The 18,355-nt window shown below is 39.3% G+C and overlaps 2 protein-coding genes across 2 annotated transcripts; one reads left to right on the forward strand and one right to left on the reverse strand.

Annotated features, from left to right (window-relative positions):
• Positions 1 to 609: 609 nt before the first annotated feature.
• On the reverse strand, positions 610 to 1,545 carry LOC103117690 (olfactory receptor 2D2). Its single transcript, XM_007527800.1, has one exon. It carries the CDS (start codon positions 1,543 to 1,545, stop codon positions 610 to 612), a length of 936 nt encoding a protein of 311 aa, XP_007527862.1.
• A 15,816-nt stretch (positions 1,546 to 17,361) lies between these two features.
• LOC103117633 (olfactory receptor 2D3) lies at positions 17,362 to 18,321 on the forward strand. Its single transcript, XM_007527729.3, has one exon. It carries the CDS (start codon positions 17,377 to 17,379, stop codon positions 18,319 to 18,321), a length of 945 nt encoding a protein of 314 aa, XP_007527791.1. The 5' UTR covers positions 17,362 to 17,376.
• Positions 18,322 to 18,355: the final 34 nt, after the last annotated feature.

Raw genomic sequence — 18,355 nt, forward strand, 5'->3', positions numbered from 1 at the left:
GTTCTGATATGTGTGATACTTTTGTGTCTGAAAGAATGAGAAGAACAACAGAAACTATACACTCTGACTCTGCCCCACTGTAGTTCTGTTCTCACCACCCACCACACACACACACACACACACACACACACACACACACACACACACACACACGGGCACAGGCAGTACCTGGCAAGTGGTTGAGTAGTGTGAGTTAATTTATTGATTTTTTTTTTGATGGTGCAAAGAGATTCAGAAATGCTGAATGACACAAATGAATTGGGTTAGGATCTGAGATGGGTAGATAATAATGCAACCCGATTAAAAAAAACCAACTTGACAGATTGGTACATTTTATATAAAATGTGATAGTTACACAGGGAATAGCTTAGCTCTTAGGTACCAAAACACCAAGCAGAAGGAAGCAGATCCTCCTTCATTTATTAAATTCCATAATTTACTGTCTCCATATTATTGCTTTCCTGCTACAAAAGAAGTTTTGGGTGAAACATAGAAGATAGGTCCACATTAAGGTCCAAGGGTAAGAAACCATAGTCCACTCATACTGGGGGCATGACTCAAAAAGTGTTAGAAGCAGGAAGCAGGAGGGTTTCACTTTTAGTGAAAAATTCACAGTCTGCATGGAAGGTTCTTTGTAGCTACTTTCCTCAGAGCCCCCTTCACATCCTTGTTCCTCAGACTATAGATGAGGGGGTTAAGCATGGGAGTCACCATTGCATAGAACACAGATACCAGTTTTTCTTGTTCTTTGGAAGATTTTGGTGTCATATAAGTGACAATTGCTGATCCATAAAAAAGAACCACCACCATGAGGTGGGAGCCACAGGTAGAGAATGCCTTGAGTCTTCCCGCAGCTGACTTCATCCTGACCACAGTCACTATGATGTGACCATAGGATACCAGAATTAGAGACACGGGGATGAGGAGAATTACAACCCCCATAAGGAAAATAGCCATCTCTGAAGTGTGAGTGTCTGTGGATGCAACGACCAACAGTGCAGGCGCCTCACAGAAGAAATGAGAAATACTGTTGCTACCTCGATAGGGCAGCCTTAGTGTAAAGCTGGTGTCCACCACAGACACCAGGATGCCGCTGGTCCATGATCCTGCAGCCAGCTGAACACACACCCGCCAAGTCATGACGCTGGAGTAGTGCAAAGGGTTGCAGATAGCCACATACCGATCATAGGACATCACTGCCAGAAGGGCACACTGGGTGCACCCAAAAATGAGGAAGAGCAGAAGCTGAGCTGCACAGCGTATGAACGAAATGGCTTTCATCCTGGAGAGCAGGTGGACTAGGGCCTGAGGGACAATGTTGGTAGAGAAACAGAGATCAGCCAGAGATAAGTTGCAGAGAAAAAAATACATGGGTGTGTGAAGCCGGGAGTCAATCTGAACAAGGGACATGAGAAGCAGATTTCCAAGCACAGTGACCAGGTAGACACCCAAGAATAAGATGAATAGCAGATGTTGAGTATGGGGGTCATCAGAGAGTCCCAGAAGAAGGAATTCTGTCACCTGTGTCTGATTTGTGTCTTTCATAATGTCCCTCCTGTTTTTTTTAGTCAGAAGTCGCTATATGCTAACTATAAGTATACCGAACCTATAAAATTGGATAATACAGAGTTAGAGGACTTTGGAATCATAATAATCATACCAACTCTCTTAAGAAGCCACTTTATAAGGTTTTTGGAGATAATTGTGCTGTTTTTCAAGGTTGCAAGACTTCATACATCATAAGATGACATGTTCGTTTCTATAGTCTTCTGACAAGTGAAGGGTAGCTCAAAAGAATCATCTTCTTTAGTCTGAATATCACATTTCTGATAATAAGACAAAAATTTCATTTATCTATAAAGCCATGTCATTTTCTTCCACTTTTTAAATTTATTTTTAAGTTTATCTTTTTTTTTTTTTTTTTTTGCTTCCAGGGTTATTGCTGGGGCTTGGTGCCTTCACTACAAATCCACTGCTCCTGGAGGCCATTTTTTTCCATTTTGTTGCCCTTATTGTTATCGTTGTCATTATTATTATTGCCATTGATGTTATTGGATAGGACAGAGAGAAATTGAGACAGGAGGGGAAGACAGACACCTGCAGACCTGCTTCATTGCTTGTGCAGTGACCCCTCTGCAGTGGGGAGCTGGGGGCTCTAACCAGGATCCTTACCAGGGTCCTTGCGCTTTGCACCACGCATGTGCTCTTAACCCGCTGTGCTACTGCCCCCCTCCCCTTTCTTTTACTTTATTATGTACCAAACCCCTTTATTCTTATGCTATTTTTAACAGACTTTCCCCATGTCATATGCCATAGATTTCCGAAATTCTTTGAACTGTTTATATTGTCTCTTATCAGACAATCACTATGAGTTTTCATATAGAAAAGCACCTGTCTGAAGGAACTGGGAAGCCATCAGTTACCTCCACAGGAGTGTGTCACTATCTCTTAGGCGATTCAATCCGTAGTTTCAGGAGTTCTCAATTATCAGTGAATTTCCAAAATAGCAGACACACCACAACATTATTTCCATCTTAAGGCAACAGCTTGGCTAGTTTTCTTTGTTCAAACTAAGAACTACTTTGCCCCCTCCCTTTTTAGGGTGTTTGCCTCTTTGTACAAGGAAGTGAATCTGCATAACAGCCATGCCTTGGCTAACTATGCTTTTCCTGCTGCCCTTCCCAAACTGGTATTCCCACTCTCGTAGCCCCAACATCCTTTGTCCTTAGAGGAAAGGATTAGGTCATTTCAGTGAGTAACTCAGTTTTTCTGGACCTTCCTATATGTAGAGCAAATAGATGTACTATAAACCTTCTGTGTGTTATTTCCTGTTAATTATTTCAGGGGCTGTGCCAGCAGAGAAATTGAAGAGAAATAGTTAATTATGTTGCCTCCGCTACTTATACCTAATGTTAGCATTGCTTTTCTTGAGGGTCCACCGCACGTCATATATCCAGCTACCTTATGGGTTGAACAAATATCGTTGACCCCTCCCCACCTTGTGCTCTGATAATAGGCAAAAATGTCTGAGGTCAAAGAATTTCCAGTAGGAAATTGCAATATGAAATGAAATGAAAAAAAAAAAGTTCAGGGCCAAATGAGTCTGTATAACTTAATAGTTCCTTAAATCATATAGTAGTTATATAGAACCACTTCTAAAGGGAAATGTCTATTTTCAAAATCAGATATAATAATACATTTTGAGAACACAAATTAATTTAAGATGGATGATTGCCTTTTCAGAGTTGGGCGGTAGTGCAGGTGGCACAAAGTGCAAGGACCGGCGTAAGGATACTGGTTCGAGCCCCTTGCTCCCCACCTGCAGGGGGAGTTGCTTCACAAGTGGTGAAGCAGGTCTGCAGGTGTCTATATTTCTCTCCCCCTCTCTGTCTTCCCCTCCTCTCTCCATTTCTCTCTGTCCTATATAACAACAACGACATCAATAACAACAACAATAATAACTACAACAATAAAACAATAAGGGTAACAAAAGGGAATAAATAAAATAAATAAATAAAAACCTAAAAAAGAACCAAGGACAACAAAAGGGAATATAAATATATATATATATATATATATATAAAACAAAGATGGTTGCCTTTTGAAATGGTAACAGAAAGAACCAATCATTGGTTCTTAGAATCTTCAGGGTCAGGTTCATCTCAGATCTTCTGAACTGACATGGCTTTCTGTCATAGTTCATACCTTCCCCAGAAAAGAAAACAGTGTGAGTCTGTCGATCATATGTCTAAATCTCAGAAAGAGAAAAGAAAAAAGTTGGCAATGTTTCTCAGTTTGCATGAGAAGAGATACAGAGCATAAAAATAAATATTGTTAGGGCTTGCATAAAAACAAAATGGTTATGTAAAAAGATTCATGCCTGAGGCTCTGAGGTCCTAAATTCAATCCCCAGCACCATCACAAACAGAGGACCTAGTGGGGGTTGTACTGTTATGTGGAAAACTAAGAAATGTTATGTATGAACAAACTATTGTATTTACTGTTGAATGTAAAATATTAGTCCCCCAATAAAGAAATAAAAATAAACCAGAGCTGAGTAGTGCTCTAGGGTCTCTCTCTAAAATATATACATACATAAATAAATAAAATAAACACTGTCACAAAGTCTAAGGGGCACCTGAAATCAGAGGCCAACTTAAATAAAAAGCCAGCTTTAGTAACAGCCAACTTATATGCCTTCTTCATCTGGCTAGCAACTATAAGTTTTCAAGATTTCATTTAGGAAAAAATCCTATCCAGCGGGGCCAGTTGATGGCGCACCTGGTTAAATGTGGAAGTTCCCATGTGTAAGGCCCCGTGTGTGAGCCCCTATTCCCTCTCTGTGGGGCAGGGGCTGGGGGTGGGGTGGGGTAGGTTTCACAAGCAAGGACTACAGGTGTCTCGTTGTCTCTCTCCCTATCTCTCCATTCTCAGTGTCTCTCTGTCTTATCAATAAAGAAAAAAAAAAATACCACCAGGAGTGGTGGATTCATCCAGCAGACACCAAGCCGCAGAGATAACCCTGGTGGCAATTTCTTTTTTCCAGGAATTCTTTCTTTTCTGACTCCTACATTTTCCTGCATGCCCCACACCCAATCAGTAAGCCTCCACACACTTAGAGAAACATGCAAATACACACATTCTCAAGCATCTAATTTATCTTTATAGTGTTATGTACTCACCTCCATCATTGCTCTTAACTAAGTATATTTCAAATATTTTCTTTCTCTGTGACTGTAAGATGTTCAAGGACTGAACCACATCTCATTTTGTTTGTTTGTTTCTGGAGAACTGTTGAATTCTGACTTAGGGTGGTACTGGGGATTAAACTTGGAACCTATGGTGCTACAGGCATTAAAGTCTTTTTGCATAGCCTTTATGGTATCTCCCCAACTCCTGACTTATCTTTACTCAAAGCAAGTAAGAGATATTGTGGCACAGAGTAAGTTAAGTGCCCACTACATGTTTTTTTAAGCTGATTAGACCTGAGTAAACAAGTAGGAGACAGTGGAAGGAATGTGAGTCAAGTGCATATGATTTGCCACCTGTTAAATGGCAGGACCTTTGACTAACCCAGGGAGTAGAGCATTAGAAGCCTGTACCCCTGACCACTCCTGATTTGTTTCTAAAAACATAATACCCTCCCATGCAAATGTGAAGGGAAAAAATGCTCTCCCAAGTAACTGTATAATTGCACCTAAGATCAGGAAGCTTCTCCAAGAAAATCATGTTTGTTGTTGAACTTTCTCTCTTGCTATTCTCACTGTCTCCCAGATATAACATCAATTTATAAGTTTCTCAAGAGATGGCATATTGTATATAGGATGATAAAGTACAGAGCCATACTAATCTAACTTTTTTCAGGAAAGGGATACTGAGGAAATACATTAGAACCAAGAGAAAACTCACTGATTCCAATACCCTTGTTCTCAAAATTATTATTTCCCTACCCACCTTACCTACTTACTGTCTTCTGAATCCAGCTTAACAGAAGGTTAAGAATCCTCACACAAAGGATAAATTCTGTGGAAGTTCTGCTTATTTCTGTCAGGCTAGGAGCACAATTCTTCACAGGGAATTTGACATTGTAAATGTCATTTGATAAAATAGATTCATTCCTGGACAAAACTTTCGTTTAATCTTTTGCAGAGGATTTAGTCATAAGAATCAGATTCTTTGGATATTAGCTGAATTTAGAAACCAAATCTAGAAGGAACTGAAACACATTCACCCTCCATATGAACTAGATTATCGCTTTCTGTTGTACTCAAACCTCTTTCTCACCTAATAATTCTACAGGCATTTTCTTGGTTGTTGGGGGCGGGGAGATCAAATTAGAATGTGAAAGCCAGTAGAGACACTTGTCTGTTGGGGGGGTAGATTGCAGTAGGTGTAGTGGACAGCAGTTGGGGAAGAGCAAAGTGCAAGCCAATAGGGAAAGAGCTGGGTAAAATCTCCCAAAGGCAAAGTTAGATGGGAAGTGGCACACCTTCCTAATTCTCCTGCCTCTTCCAAAAGCCCTGCCACTGAGTTCAGGGCACATCACTCAACAACAGTTGCATTTAAATGAGCTAAATAGGGGGGCTGCTAGGAGCAGCTTCTGGAACTGCTAAAGTACTCAGGAGAATTCTGAATAATTAGGGTGGATCCCTAATTAATTAAGCTGTGTTTCCACAAAGAAAATTCCCAAGTGGTTTGAATTAGGACAGAAAATCGCATATAGTTAGCACTTACATTTCCATTTATAAACCCTAATCCTAGTGCTGTCACCTTCTCTTTTGGGAGATTTTGTATTGTTGTGATGAGGCATTTGGCTTCCAGAGGGAAGAATTCTAGTTTGCAGCTCAGGTATTATAATAGTATACACCCTCTGTATGATTTTTGAGGTAATGCAGATTTGTAAAATGTGAAATAGTGAGTTCTAGATGATAACTACATTTTCCATCTGTTGGTGTTTTAATATTTCTTTTATATTTGTAGAAAGGTTCAGTCATTCTGGGAAGGAATCTGGCATTAGTAGGTCACTTTCCCTTTACGTATATTCTTATGGTGAAGCAATTCTTGCTGAGTATAGTGTAAAAAAGTTCTCACACATTCCTGGTATTTTACAGTTACTTTATTTCTGTTGGTGATATGTTAGATTTGGATGTCATTGGGAGAAGAGAGAAGAGAAAATTCCATGGGAATGCCCCAGGATATCCTATCACAGGAGGAAAAGATTAGATGTGTCTGCGGTAACACAAAGCTCTTAAAAACTTGGATTCAAGTGAAAAAAAGAAAACAGACATATAATACAATATCACTCACCTCCAATAAAATTGCACATACAATAAAAAATTATTTTCTGAGAACAAAATAAAAGTAGAGCATACATTAGCATAGTTGTGAGACCAATAGAAGTAGAATATGGACATGTAGTAAACATATAATTAGCCAAATAAACGTATAAAAAATAAGAGAAATACTTTGAAATCACCAATCACTGCACTATGCCATATACTAGGGAATATAATTCATTCTGCCACCTGAAAATCAAACTAATGAAATAGCAGAGGGAACTAAGACTGCGTGGCAGAAAAGTCAGAAAAGGAATAGACTAGAAAGCATGAATATAGACTGACTTTAATAGGAATTTAGTAGCCTCTATAAAAGAAACTTCAGGGGCCAGGCGGTGGAGCACCAAGTTACGCGCACACATTACAGTGCACAAGGACCTAGGTTCAAGCCCCTGGTCCCCATCTGCAGGGGGAAAGCTTCACAAGTGATGAAGCAGGGTTGCAGGTGCCTCTCTCTCCCTCTCTCTCTCTCTCTCTCTCTCTCTCAATTTCTCTCTGTCTCTACCCAATAATAAATAAATAAAATAAAATAAACTTCAAACTGATGGGAAATTTTTCCATAAATAGTACTAAATAAGCTAGCACAGAAGCTCCAGAGGGGAAATAACATAGATTACGACCTCTTTTATTACATCAAAATAAATTATATGTGAATTATGATGTAAGGTTATATACAGAAACAAAGCTATTAAAATCTTGGAAACAAAATATGTGATTTTTTAAAAAAATTTATTTATTTAATTTATTTATTCCCTTTTGTTGCCCTTGTTGTTTTATTGTTGTAGTTATTATTGTTGTTGTCGTTGTTGGATAGGACAGAGAGAAATGGAGAGAGGAGGGGAAGACAGAGAGGAGGAGAGAAAGATAGACACCTGCAGACCTGCTTCACCGCCTGTGAAGCAACTCCCCTGCAGGTGGGGAGCCAGGGTTCGAACCGGGATCCTTATGCTTTGCGCCACCTGCGCTTAACCCAATGCACTACAGCCCGACTCCCAAAATATGTGATTTTTAAAAAGCATCAACTTTTAGCAACAAATACCTTTAAAATATTAGGGCAGAAATAAGAAGTTATCAGGTCACAGTTATCTGTGTAGACTGCTTTGTGAATATGTGATGTGAAAATTCATAGTCAGTTGACAAAGTAGAAAACATTATTTCCAAGGCAAAATCAAAAAGGTCATATTTTCACACTACTTAAGGTTTACACACAACAGTAAAAAGAAATTTGAACAGTTCATTGAAAGAAAATTTATAAAGGAAATAATTATTTCCCATAAAAACAAAATGCAGGTAATCAATAGAGTTATCTCACAGTTATATATAAAATATATAATAAAATTATGATACTATTGTTTCTGCATTAGTATAATTGAAGAGTTTGACACTGCCAAATGTTAGAAAAGGTTTAACATTGGAACTTTGAGGGCGGTGGGTAGATAGCATAATGGTTATGCACAGTGCCTTAGGCTCAGAAGTCCCAGGTTCAATCCCCCCCATACCACCATCAGCCAGAGCTGAGCAGTGAGTGCTCTGGTAAAAAAAATAATCACTCACAGGAACTTTGATGCAAGTCTGATGAGAGTATAAATACATATAGAGTGAGAGTAATGGAGAATAGCTTAAAATTAAGAATTGATCTAAGGAAGCACATACTTTCAAATGTAATTGACAAGAACATAGAGATGTTCACTGTGGTATCATTTTATTGTGTAAAGATTAGAAATAACCCCAGTGTCCATTGATACAGATATGGTTAAATAAATTATGGTATAGTTATGCCATGGAACATAGTACATTTATCTTGTTAGATTTGTATGTGATGAGAAATCAAAAATGAAATACAAATAAAGAGTAAGTCAAATTATAAAACCAGTAAGACTATAAAATTAATATTAATAGGTCTCTTTAATGAAGTGGATGATATTTAGCTGAAACTAAGTTATAAATGAGGTCTGATTTGGGGTCTATTTAGGGGATTAAAAAAACTTCCATCTGTACTACCACCATTCTTCCACTATTATTTTTATTACTACCACTATTCTTCCACTATTTTTTTATTACATCTATTGACCTTCAGAGAATATGGATACATAAATGAGATATAAAATACACCTATTCTGGGGGTGGTGGTGGGAGGTGTTGCACCCGGTTAAGCACATGCTACCATCCTCAAGGACAAGGTTAGAGTCCTTGCTCCCCACCAGCAGGGGAGAACGCTTCAGGACTGGTGAAGCAGGTCTGCAGGTGTCTTTCTCTCTTCCTCTCTATCTCCCCCTCCCCATTTCAATTTCTCTCTGTGCTACTCAATAAAATAGAAAGAGGAAAAGAAAGAAAGAGAAAGAAAGAAAGGAGAGAGGGAGGGAGGGAAGGAAGGAAGAAGGGAAGGAGGAAGGAAGGAAGGAAGGAAGGAAGGAAGGAAGGAAGGAAGGAAGGAAGGAAGGAAGGAAGGAAGGATGGAAGGAAGGAAGGAAGGTGTTGTTTTAACCGGGCTGGCTTCACGGTCGGGTAACAGAGATGACCAGAGACACGCGGCTGGGCCGGGAAGCTGTATTTCTTTATTCACAAACAACGATTCATAAACTAACCCAAATTAATCACCAAACAGAACTCTCCTGCATCCTTCTCACATAGTGGAGCCAAGAAGTTCTAACTCTGTCGGGGTTCTTTGGGGTGGGGACAAGCGGGCCGCGAAACTAGCAGGACTAAACCAATTTTCCTGGCAGGGGGAGAGCTAGACCAAACCTATGCAAAGCATACAACAGGAAGGAAGGAAGGAAGGAAGGAAGGAAGGAAGGAAGGAAGGAAGGAAGGAAGGAAAGAAAAGAAAAGAAAGAAAGGAAGGAAGGAAGAAAGAAGGGAGATGGCCTTTGGGAGCAGTGGCCATGGAGCAGTGGTAACCCTGGTGACTGTGTGTGTGTGTGTGTGTGTGTGTGTGTGTGTGTGTGTGTGTGTGTGAATATATATGTGTGTGTATAATTAAAAATACACCTATTCTGAATTTATTAGCCTAATTGAATTCCATCTTTACATAACCAAATAAAACTCTTTAATAGTTTAAGAAACTAAAGTCTCATTCTAAAAAACTGTCCTCTAACTGAATTAGCCCCACGGAAGGAAAATACACAACGGCAAAGTAGGCGCCCACTGTGTTGTCGGGTTGACAGTAGTAGAGTGTCCAGAAAATTAAACTCTACCGCTTAAGATGGTCATATGGCACTAGGCAAATAAAGTATAAAAGCTTTTCTAATCAAACTGTGTTACTCAAAATTGACATGCGGAAAATCCATCTTTATAAATGATGAAACAGTGCTGCTGGTACCTCTCTCTCTTCTACCTCTCCCTTCCCTCTCAAGTTCTCTCTGTCTCTACCCAAAAATAAAGAAGATACAAATTTTAAGAAAATCCAATATTATTTTAATTGATATTTAATTGCCATATACATCAAAACATGAGGTTGCTAACTGAGAATATATCTGCTAATGTCATATTGAATGATATTGATGGAAGGTGTGAAAAAGGGATGAGTACGTGTAAAGACCTTAGTTTGTGATTTCACATATGACTGAAAATGCCCTTGGGTTTCTCAGGAAGAAAGGTAAAGTTAAGGGCTTTTAAAACTCCAGGGAATGATTCTCTGTTTACATCACTTTCAGGACCTTACCTATAAACACTTCCTGGAAGGAAAAATCTTCGTTAAGAACTGGAGACCTGTAGTTTATATTTTGAATCACTCAGACATAAAGGCTTAGGAGACATTTAACTCACAGGATGACTGTAGGGGAGGCCTTGTGAAGCTTGGCTCAGGATGCAGCCCACAACTGGTGCTGAATTCAAGTGGATGTGCAGGCCACAGATACCATCCCCTGCTACACCTGAGCCATACTTCCTTCATCACGGCCCCTCAGCACTGTTTCCGTCTCCTCTCTGTGCTCAGGTGAGAGAGGAAAATCAGCAGCTGGATAGGCATCTATCCAACTATATACCATACTGGTTGGATGTTTAGCCGGTGTTGGGAGTGAACTTTTATTCTTTATTCTCTACATGAGTGCTCTCTCTCTCTCTCTCTCTCTCTCTCTCCTCTGTTCTTTATTTCTGTTCTGTCTCCTCTGTTCTTTATTTCATTTTTTTCATTGCCACCAGGGTTATCACTGGAACTCAGTGATATGAATTATGCATTATGAATCCATGGATCCTGGTTCTCATTTTTTTCCTTTTCTTTCTATTTCATTTTTATTTGACAGGAAAGAGAGAAGTTGAGAGGGGAGGGGAGATAGAGAGGAAGAGAGAAAGACAGACTCCTGCAGACCTGCTTCACCACTCATGAAGCATCTTCCTTGCAAATGAGGAGCAGGAGCTCGAACCCTGATCTTTGATCATGGTGTTATGTGTTCTTCTTCTTCTTCTAGCGTTTGCCCTTCTTCCGTAGCCAGTCAACAGCATCAGGTTGAGCCTGATGTAAAGTTTCGAGACCTCCTTTGAATCTGGAGAGGTGGCAGTGATGTGTTATTAACCGTGTACACCACCGCCCGGACTTCTACCCCAATGTTTTCCTTGCTCTATCCCTACAGACAATTCTGTGATCACTGTTGTCCAAAATCCTATCCCAAAAAATCTTTTCCAGACGTATGCCTTCAGGATAAGGCAATTTCCAGAGAAATCAGAGACAGCACCCTCTCTTGATGATTATTACTTTCTCTTGCTCTCCCTGATATCTATCCCCACCCCAGCCTCCACTGTCATTCCTTCCTTGTGCACTATTTCCATCAACTTGTATTTGTTTCACTAGTTCCTACTGACCAGGCAAGTTGTTGGAAGAAAACTAGGAATCTTATTTTGAGAAACTCTGCCAAGAGTTTCTTGCCCTTGAACATCCCCTGGGAGATGTGAAGGGCCTGGATCATACAGTACACTAGTCTAAAGCTGCCAGCTCTTCCAGCTACACTCACCTGAGTAGTTAGGGGAGAAGAGTCATGCTCCAGTTGCAATCCAGTTGCAGTCTAGTCCAATGGAAGCTTCTGTCACCACTACTGCTGTCCTCACACATAGACCCTAGAGCACACCCACAGCCAGAGTTCTGTTCCATGATGTGGTGAACGGTTTTCCTACATATTGGTTATGCTTGAATTGCACGTGTTCTTTATTTAGCCATTTATTTTAAATTATTTTACGAGAAACTATATCAATCTTAAGTTAATGACTAGGGCTTTTTTTTTTCCCTTTCTTTCTTTGCCTCCAGGGTTATCGCAGAGGCTCGATGCCTGCACTGCAAATCCACTGCTCCCGGAGGCCTTTATTTTTTTCTTTTTGTGGTCCTTTGTTGTTCATCCTTGTTGCTTTTACTATTATTGTTGTTATTGCTGTCATTGTTGTTAAACAGGGCAGAGAGAAATCAAGAGAGGAGGGGAAGACAGAGAGGGAGTGAGATGACTAGGATTTTTAAGGTGTCTCTAGAAGGTTATTTCCCACACAGAGATTACAGAAAATACACATATTTTCTCCTACTAATATTATGATGCCATTTTATTTGACTCTGTTTTAACATTGATAGATTTCACACTTCTGGATTTGGCAGGATAACAAGAATTTCTATGAAATTTTTTTGTTTATAGATAGAGAGCTACATATGCTAATGTATTCCCCTGTTGATTTAGGTAATATCTTTAGCATTAATTACCTATATACTTGTGTTTTATTTTGAATTTTCTGTTTTAGTCCACTGAGGTATTGATTTATGAGCTAACACAATATATATATATATATATATATTTACATCACATATATGTGTATACATATAATTTAATAATATTATTTCATATAAAATACATTAAAATTTCCACCCTCTCTATCAACACATTGTTCTTCCTTTCTTCCTCCCCTTTTTTTTTTCTTTTCAGGCTTTATTTCCCTGAATATTTTTTTTAAACAATCAAAGATGTATTATAGCAGTATTAAACAGTATATATTAGGTGAAGCAAAATAAGGCAGTTATCAGCAGAGGTAAGACTAGGCTGGGCTCATGAGTCCGTCAGTTAGTTACTATCGATTCAGCTCCATGCGTTCACTTTCTCTGGTCAGAAGCAGCCTGACAGATCTTGGGCAGCTGAGCTGGGATCCATGTGAGCTGTAGAAAGAGCCTGTGACTCAGTGTGTTACCAGAGTAATCCTAGTCTTGTCTTGTTGCCTTCTCAGGTGATCCTCTGCTCCCCTGAATATTTTTATATATGTTCTTGTAGATACATTTCAAGATTATCTTAATACATTTTCCATAAAAACTGCTTATTGTCAATCAGCTGAATAGGCCTAATCTCAGAAGTGAAGCAGGCTTAGAATTAGCATGGAAGAAATTGCTCATGGATTTCTGAGTATTTATATTATAACTGCACTTTATTATACTGGATAATGGTTCTTAAGGTATATTCCTTGATGTTCTCATATTCTTTCTTTTTTTTTAAATTATCATATTCTTATGGACCTCAAGTTTTGAGGCTTGCATGCAAGTGAAACTGGCAAGAAACCAGTTATTCCTAGACAAGATTTACATTAGAGTCATAGGTTCTAACATGGAGAAGTCAGTCATGACATCACGCCCACAGGTTGTCTCTCTCAAGGACATATTTCAGTACTAAGGGGGAAAAGAAGGTCCTGAAGCCAGTGTGTGGACTAACAGCATCCTCCACTGAGGTTTAAATCAATTCTCTATTCGGTGAAGATGATTCATGGTCAGGCTTTCTGTTCTACTCATCATGAAAGCTGTTCTGGATAAGCGGGACTTCCACTCAGGGATGCTCAGTTACTCTCTGGCTGACAATGGGTGCTGCCATGTTTTCCAATCATTCAAATGATAAAATTTGAAGGCAGGTTCATGCTGGGGCTCAAGGTCATGAGTGCTATACAGGAGGGTTATAATGAGCTCAACTACAAAACTTGCTTCTCCAAAGTCTCTCAGGGCAGCCTGAGTTGAGCTTAAAGGTAAATAGGTAGACAGAATTGTTGGGGTTGTTTGTTTGTTTCGTCTTCATTTGCTTAGTGTTTAGGAAGGAGGAATTTTGATTCTATCTCAGGATCACTGGGTAAAATTGTTTAAGAGGCAAATTTCTTTTTTTTTTAAGGTAAATTTTTTTATTCAATCACAAACCAAATGAAAATACCCAGTGCCCTTTTCTTAACTATCCAGGACCAAAATATTTTTCAACAAACTCTAATAAATTGTCAGGAACCTTAACCTATGAAAATTAGCAAGCAGGGGCCAGGTGGTGGCACAAGCAGATAAGTGCACATGTTATCATGCTCAAGAGCCTGACTTTGAGGTCCTGCTCCCCACCTGCAGTGGGGATGCTTCACAGCTGTGAAATTAGTCTGCAAGTGTCTCTCTTTCTTTCTTCCTCTCTATCTTCTCCACCCCTGCTTACAAAAAAAAAAAGGAAGAAAGAAAGAAAGAAAGAAAGAAAGAAAGAAAGAAAGAAAATGGAAGCAATAACTTCATAGAGCTCCCATGAGTCCCAGCAGTAACCCTGGTGGCTAAGGGGGGAAAAAAAGGAAAAACTGATATATTTTTTACAATATTTAATTCTCAAGTAGAAATTAGGTATGTTTGTGTCACGTTCTGTGTTCATTATTAAAGTAGTTCCTTTTATTGGTTCTGAGTGTGTACTTTTTTTTTTTCCAATTTTTATTTATAAAACAGAAACAGTGACAAAAACCATAGGATAAGAGGGGTACAGCTCCATACAATTCCCACCACCAGAACTCCATATCCCATCCCATTCCCTGATAGCCCTCCTATTCTTTATCCGTCTGGGAGTATGGATCCAGGGTCATTATGGGGTGCAAAAGGTGGAAGATCTGGCTTCTATAATTGCTTCCCCACTGAACATGGGTACTGACAGGTCAATCCATACTCATAGCCTGTTTCTCTCTTTCCCTAATGGAGCAGGGCTCTGGGGAAGCAGGGCTCCAGGACATGTTGGTGGGGTCGTCTGCCCAGGGAAGTCTGGTTGGCATCATGGTAGCATCTGGAATCTGGTGGCTGAAAGAAAAGTTAACATATTGAACCAAACAAACTGTTGACTATTGTGTTCTTTTAACCTAAGATTATGGGATATGGTGCTAATATGAATTATCTATTTTGAGAACTTTCTTTTTTCACCAGAGCAATGTTTGGCTCTGGTTTATGGTGATGCAGGGGATTGAATCTGGGACCTTAGTACCTCAGGCATGAAAGTCTTTGTGCATAATAATTATGCTGTTGCTCCTCCCCAAGAAAATTTTCTAGTTAGTTTCATTAGTATATAAAAGATATAACGAGAGAAAAAGCTCAACAGATTTTGCAATTTTAACTGATTTTCGGATTCTTATTTATTTATTTATTCCCTTTTGTTGCCCTTGGTTTTTGTTTGTTTTGTTTTAGCATTTAGAGGTAGAGAGCTGGAAGGCCTGCTTTATCATGAGTGAGACCCAGGTTCAAGCCCCCACTCACTATATGGGAACACTGTGCAAAGGGGGAGCTTCATGAGCGGTGAGGCAGTGCTATGCTGTCTCTCCATCTCTTCCTGTCTATCTCCCCTCTCTATCAACCTCTATCAGGACAAAAGAGAAAAATAAATTTACCAGGAGCAGTGGAATGAAATAATCACAAAGCTGTAGTACTACAAATGAATGAGTAAATAGATAAATACATAAAATATGGTAATAGTTTGCTTTATTTTCTCTCTGACACAAAGTAACATAGAAGTGTGTTCATCTCTAAATGCTTACAGTTCTTCCCAATATGCTTTATCATTAATTTATAATTTGTTTTGTGATGATCAAAGAACATGTCATATGTGAGTTAAATCTTGTGTTACCCGGATTCGATGTATTGCCTGCAATACTTAGTCTATCAGCAATGACTCTTCTTTTTGCCTTTGAGAAGAACATTTGTTCCATTATTCTAGGTGTAGAATTCTATAAGTGTACATTAGGTTAAGTCATTTTCTTAACAAACTTATTTTCATAAGTTTGTTCTATCAGGTGAAGGTGTTGAAATCCCCAAATATGTATCAGTGGATTCTTCTATTTTCAAGTTCTCTAATTTCTTCTTTGTTTTCTTGGAAGTATGTCATTAAAAGTCTACCTATTAAGTTTAGCTTCCTGTTTGTGACAAATGACATTCTTGTTCATGGTCTCCTTTGTTTCTGATAATGTGCTGTGGATTGAAGTTTACTTTGTCTGCTAGTGGTGTAAACGTTGCAGTTTTCCTGTGATTAGTATTTGCATGATGTGTCTTTTTTTTAAATCTTTTTCCTTTGACTAAACAGTATATATATATATATATATATATATATATATATATATATATATATATAGTATCTGTCACCAGCAAAAAGTTACTATAACTTACTGTTTTGGCCAAATGATAAGCTTTGCCTTTTAATGGTAATGTTTCCCCTGCTAGCTTTCCTGTGTTTATTGACATGTCTAGATTAAGTCTACCATCTTGTATGCTTTCTGTTTTTCCAGCTCATTCATTGTTGCTTGCATCTTCCCGTCTTGAATTACTTTGTTTCTATTTTATATCAGCATTTTCCAACTTATTTTAACTCTAGCTCTTGTTTTAAACATTGGTGATGACTTTGAGGTTATAACACACATACTTAACTAATCACAGTCTTCCTCTAAGGACTGTGCCTTCTTAACTCTGGATGGATGAAATTTCAAACATACTTTTAAACTCTTTTATTTTATTTATTTATTGATTTATCTCCAGGGTTATTGCTGGGGCTCGGTGTGGGCCCTACAAATCTAATGCTCTTGGAGATTATCTTTTCCCCTTTTGTTGTCCTTGTTGTTTATCATTGTTGTTGTTATTATTGTTGTTGTCATTGTTGTTGGATAGGACAGAGAGAAATCGAGAGAGGAGAGTAAGACAGAAGGGGAGAGAAAGATAGACACCTGTACACCTGCTTCACTGCCTGTGAAGCAACCTCCCTGCAAGTGGGGAGCCAAGGGCTCGAATCAGGATCCTTATGCCGGTCCGTGGGCCTTGCGGTTTACACTATGTGCATTTAACCTGCTGCGCTACCAGTAGCCTGACCCCTGGAATTTCACATTTTTATAGCTTTGTAGAGGTTCCCTCATGCAGCTTGTTTGTGGGTTTACATGATCTTATCCGGTGGGTATGTACAGCTTAACATTTAGCAGAAGTCTGAATGGAGTTTTTGAGTGTGTTTACTGTGCAGTGTCTTCCTTCCTGCTACTCCCATGACCTTGAAATGCTTTGACACTACCTGTTATGAATTTCTATCCCTTCAGTTCAGTAAGATTCTACTTAGTTTCCAAAGATATGATCTATGATCCTGAGAATGCTTCCAGACATAAAACTGCTTTGGATATGGATATGGGGCTCACCTTGTTGTTCCTTCTATAAGGGATTACTAAAAACACTCATTTACATGTAAGTCTTAAATGGATTTTTTTTTTTTTACCCAGACAGAGCTGACATCATAAACCCTGCATTTGCTCTTTTTGCTTGTGCCAAACAGGACAACTGGCATAAACCTCAATGGGAGAAGAAAATCAAACATTTGTGACTGAATTTATCTTCCGTGGTCTCTCGCAGGATTTACAGACCCAGATCCTGCTGTTTATTCTTTTTCTCTTCATTTATCTGATGACGGTGCTTGGAAACCTGCTCATCATCGTCCTCATCTTCACGGACTCTCATCTTCACACCCCCATGTATTTTTTCCTTAGGAACCTTTCCTTTGCTGACCTCTGTTTCTCTACAAGCATCGTCCCTCAAGTATTGGTTCACTTCTTGGTAAAGAAGAAAAGTATTTCTTTTGTTGGGTGCATGACACAGATCATTGTCTTCCTTCTGGTTGGCTGTACAGAGTGTGCACTGCTGGCTGTGATGTCCTATGACCGCTACGTGGCTGTCTGCAAGCCCCTGCACTACTCCACCATCATGACCCAACAAGTATGTCTCCAGTTAGCCATCGGCTCCTGGGCCAGTGGGGCTCTAGTGTCTCTGGTTGATACCACCTTTACTTTCCAACTTCCCTATCGAGGACAGAATATTATTAATCATTATTTTTGTGAACCTCCTGCCCTGCTGAAGCTGGCTTCTGCAGACACTTACAGCACAGAAATGGCCATCTTTGCCATGGGTGTGGTCATCCTCCTAGCTCCTGTCTCCCTGATCCTTGTCTCCTACTGGAATATAATCTCCACTGTGATGCAGATGCAGTCAGGGGAAGGGAGACTCAAGGTGTTCTCTACCTGTGGCTCCCATCTTGTTGTGGTGGTCCTGTTCTATGGCTCAGGAATATTCACTTACATGCGGCCCAACTCCAAGACTATAAAAGAACGTGATAAGATGATATCTGTATTCTATACAGTGGTGACTCCAATGTTGAATCCCATAATTTATAGCCTGAGAAATAAGGATGTCAAAGGAGCTCTCAGGAAACTAGTGGGAAGAAAGTCCTTTTCTCAGAGACAGTGAGTGACCTCTGGAGGTAACATCTTTAAGAGAGGAG

The sequence above is a fragment of the Erinaceus europaeus genome, chromosome 17 (assembly GCF_950295315.1).
Source record: "Erinaceus europaeus chromosome 17, mEriEur2.1, whole genome shotgun sequence".
Taxonomy (NCBI): Eukaryota; Metazoa; Chordata; class Mammalia; order Eulipotyphla; family Erinaceidae; genus Erinaceus; species Erinaceus europaeus.

What these genes read in the sequence shown, in the direction of transcription:
- LOC103117690 (XM_007527800.1), bottom strand. Translation starts at nt 1,545, where the DNA reads ATGAAAGACACAAATCAGACACAGGTGACAGAATTCCTTCTTCTGGGA.
- LOC103117633 (XM_007527729.3), top strand. Translation starts at nt 17,377, where the DNA reads ATGGGAGAAGAAAATCAAACATTTGTGACTGAATTTATCTTCCGTGGT.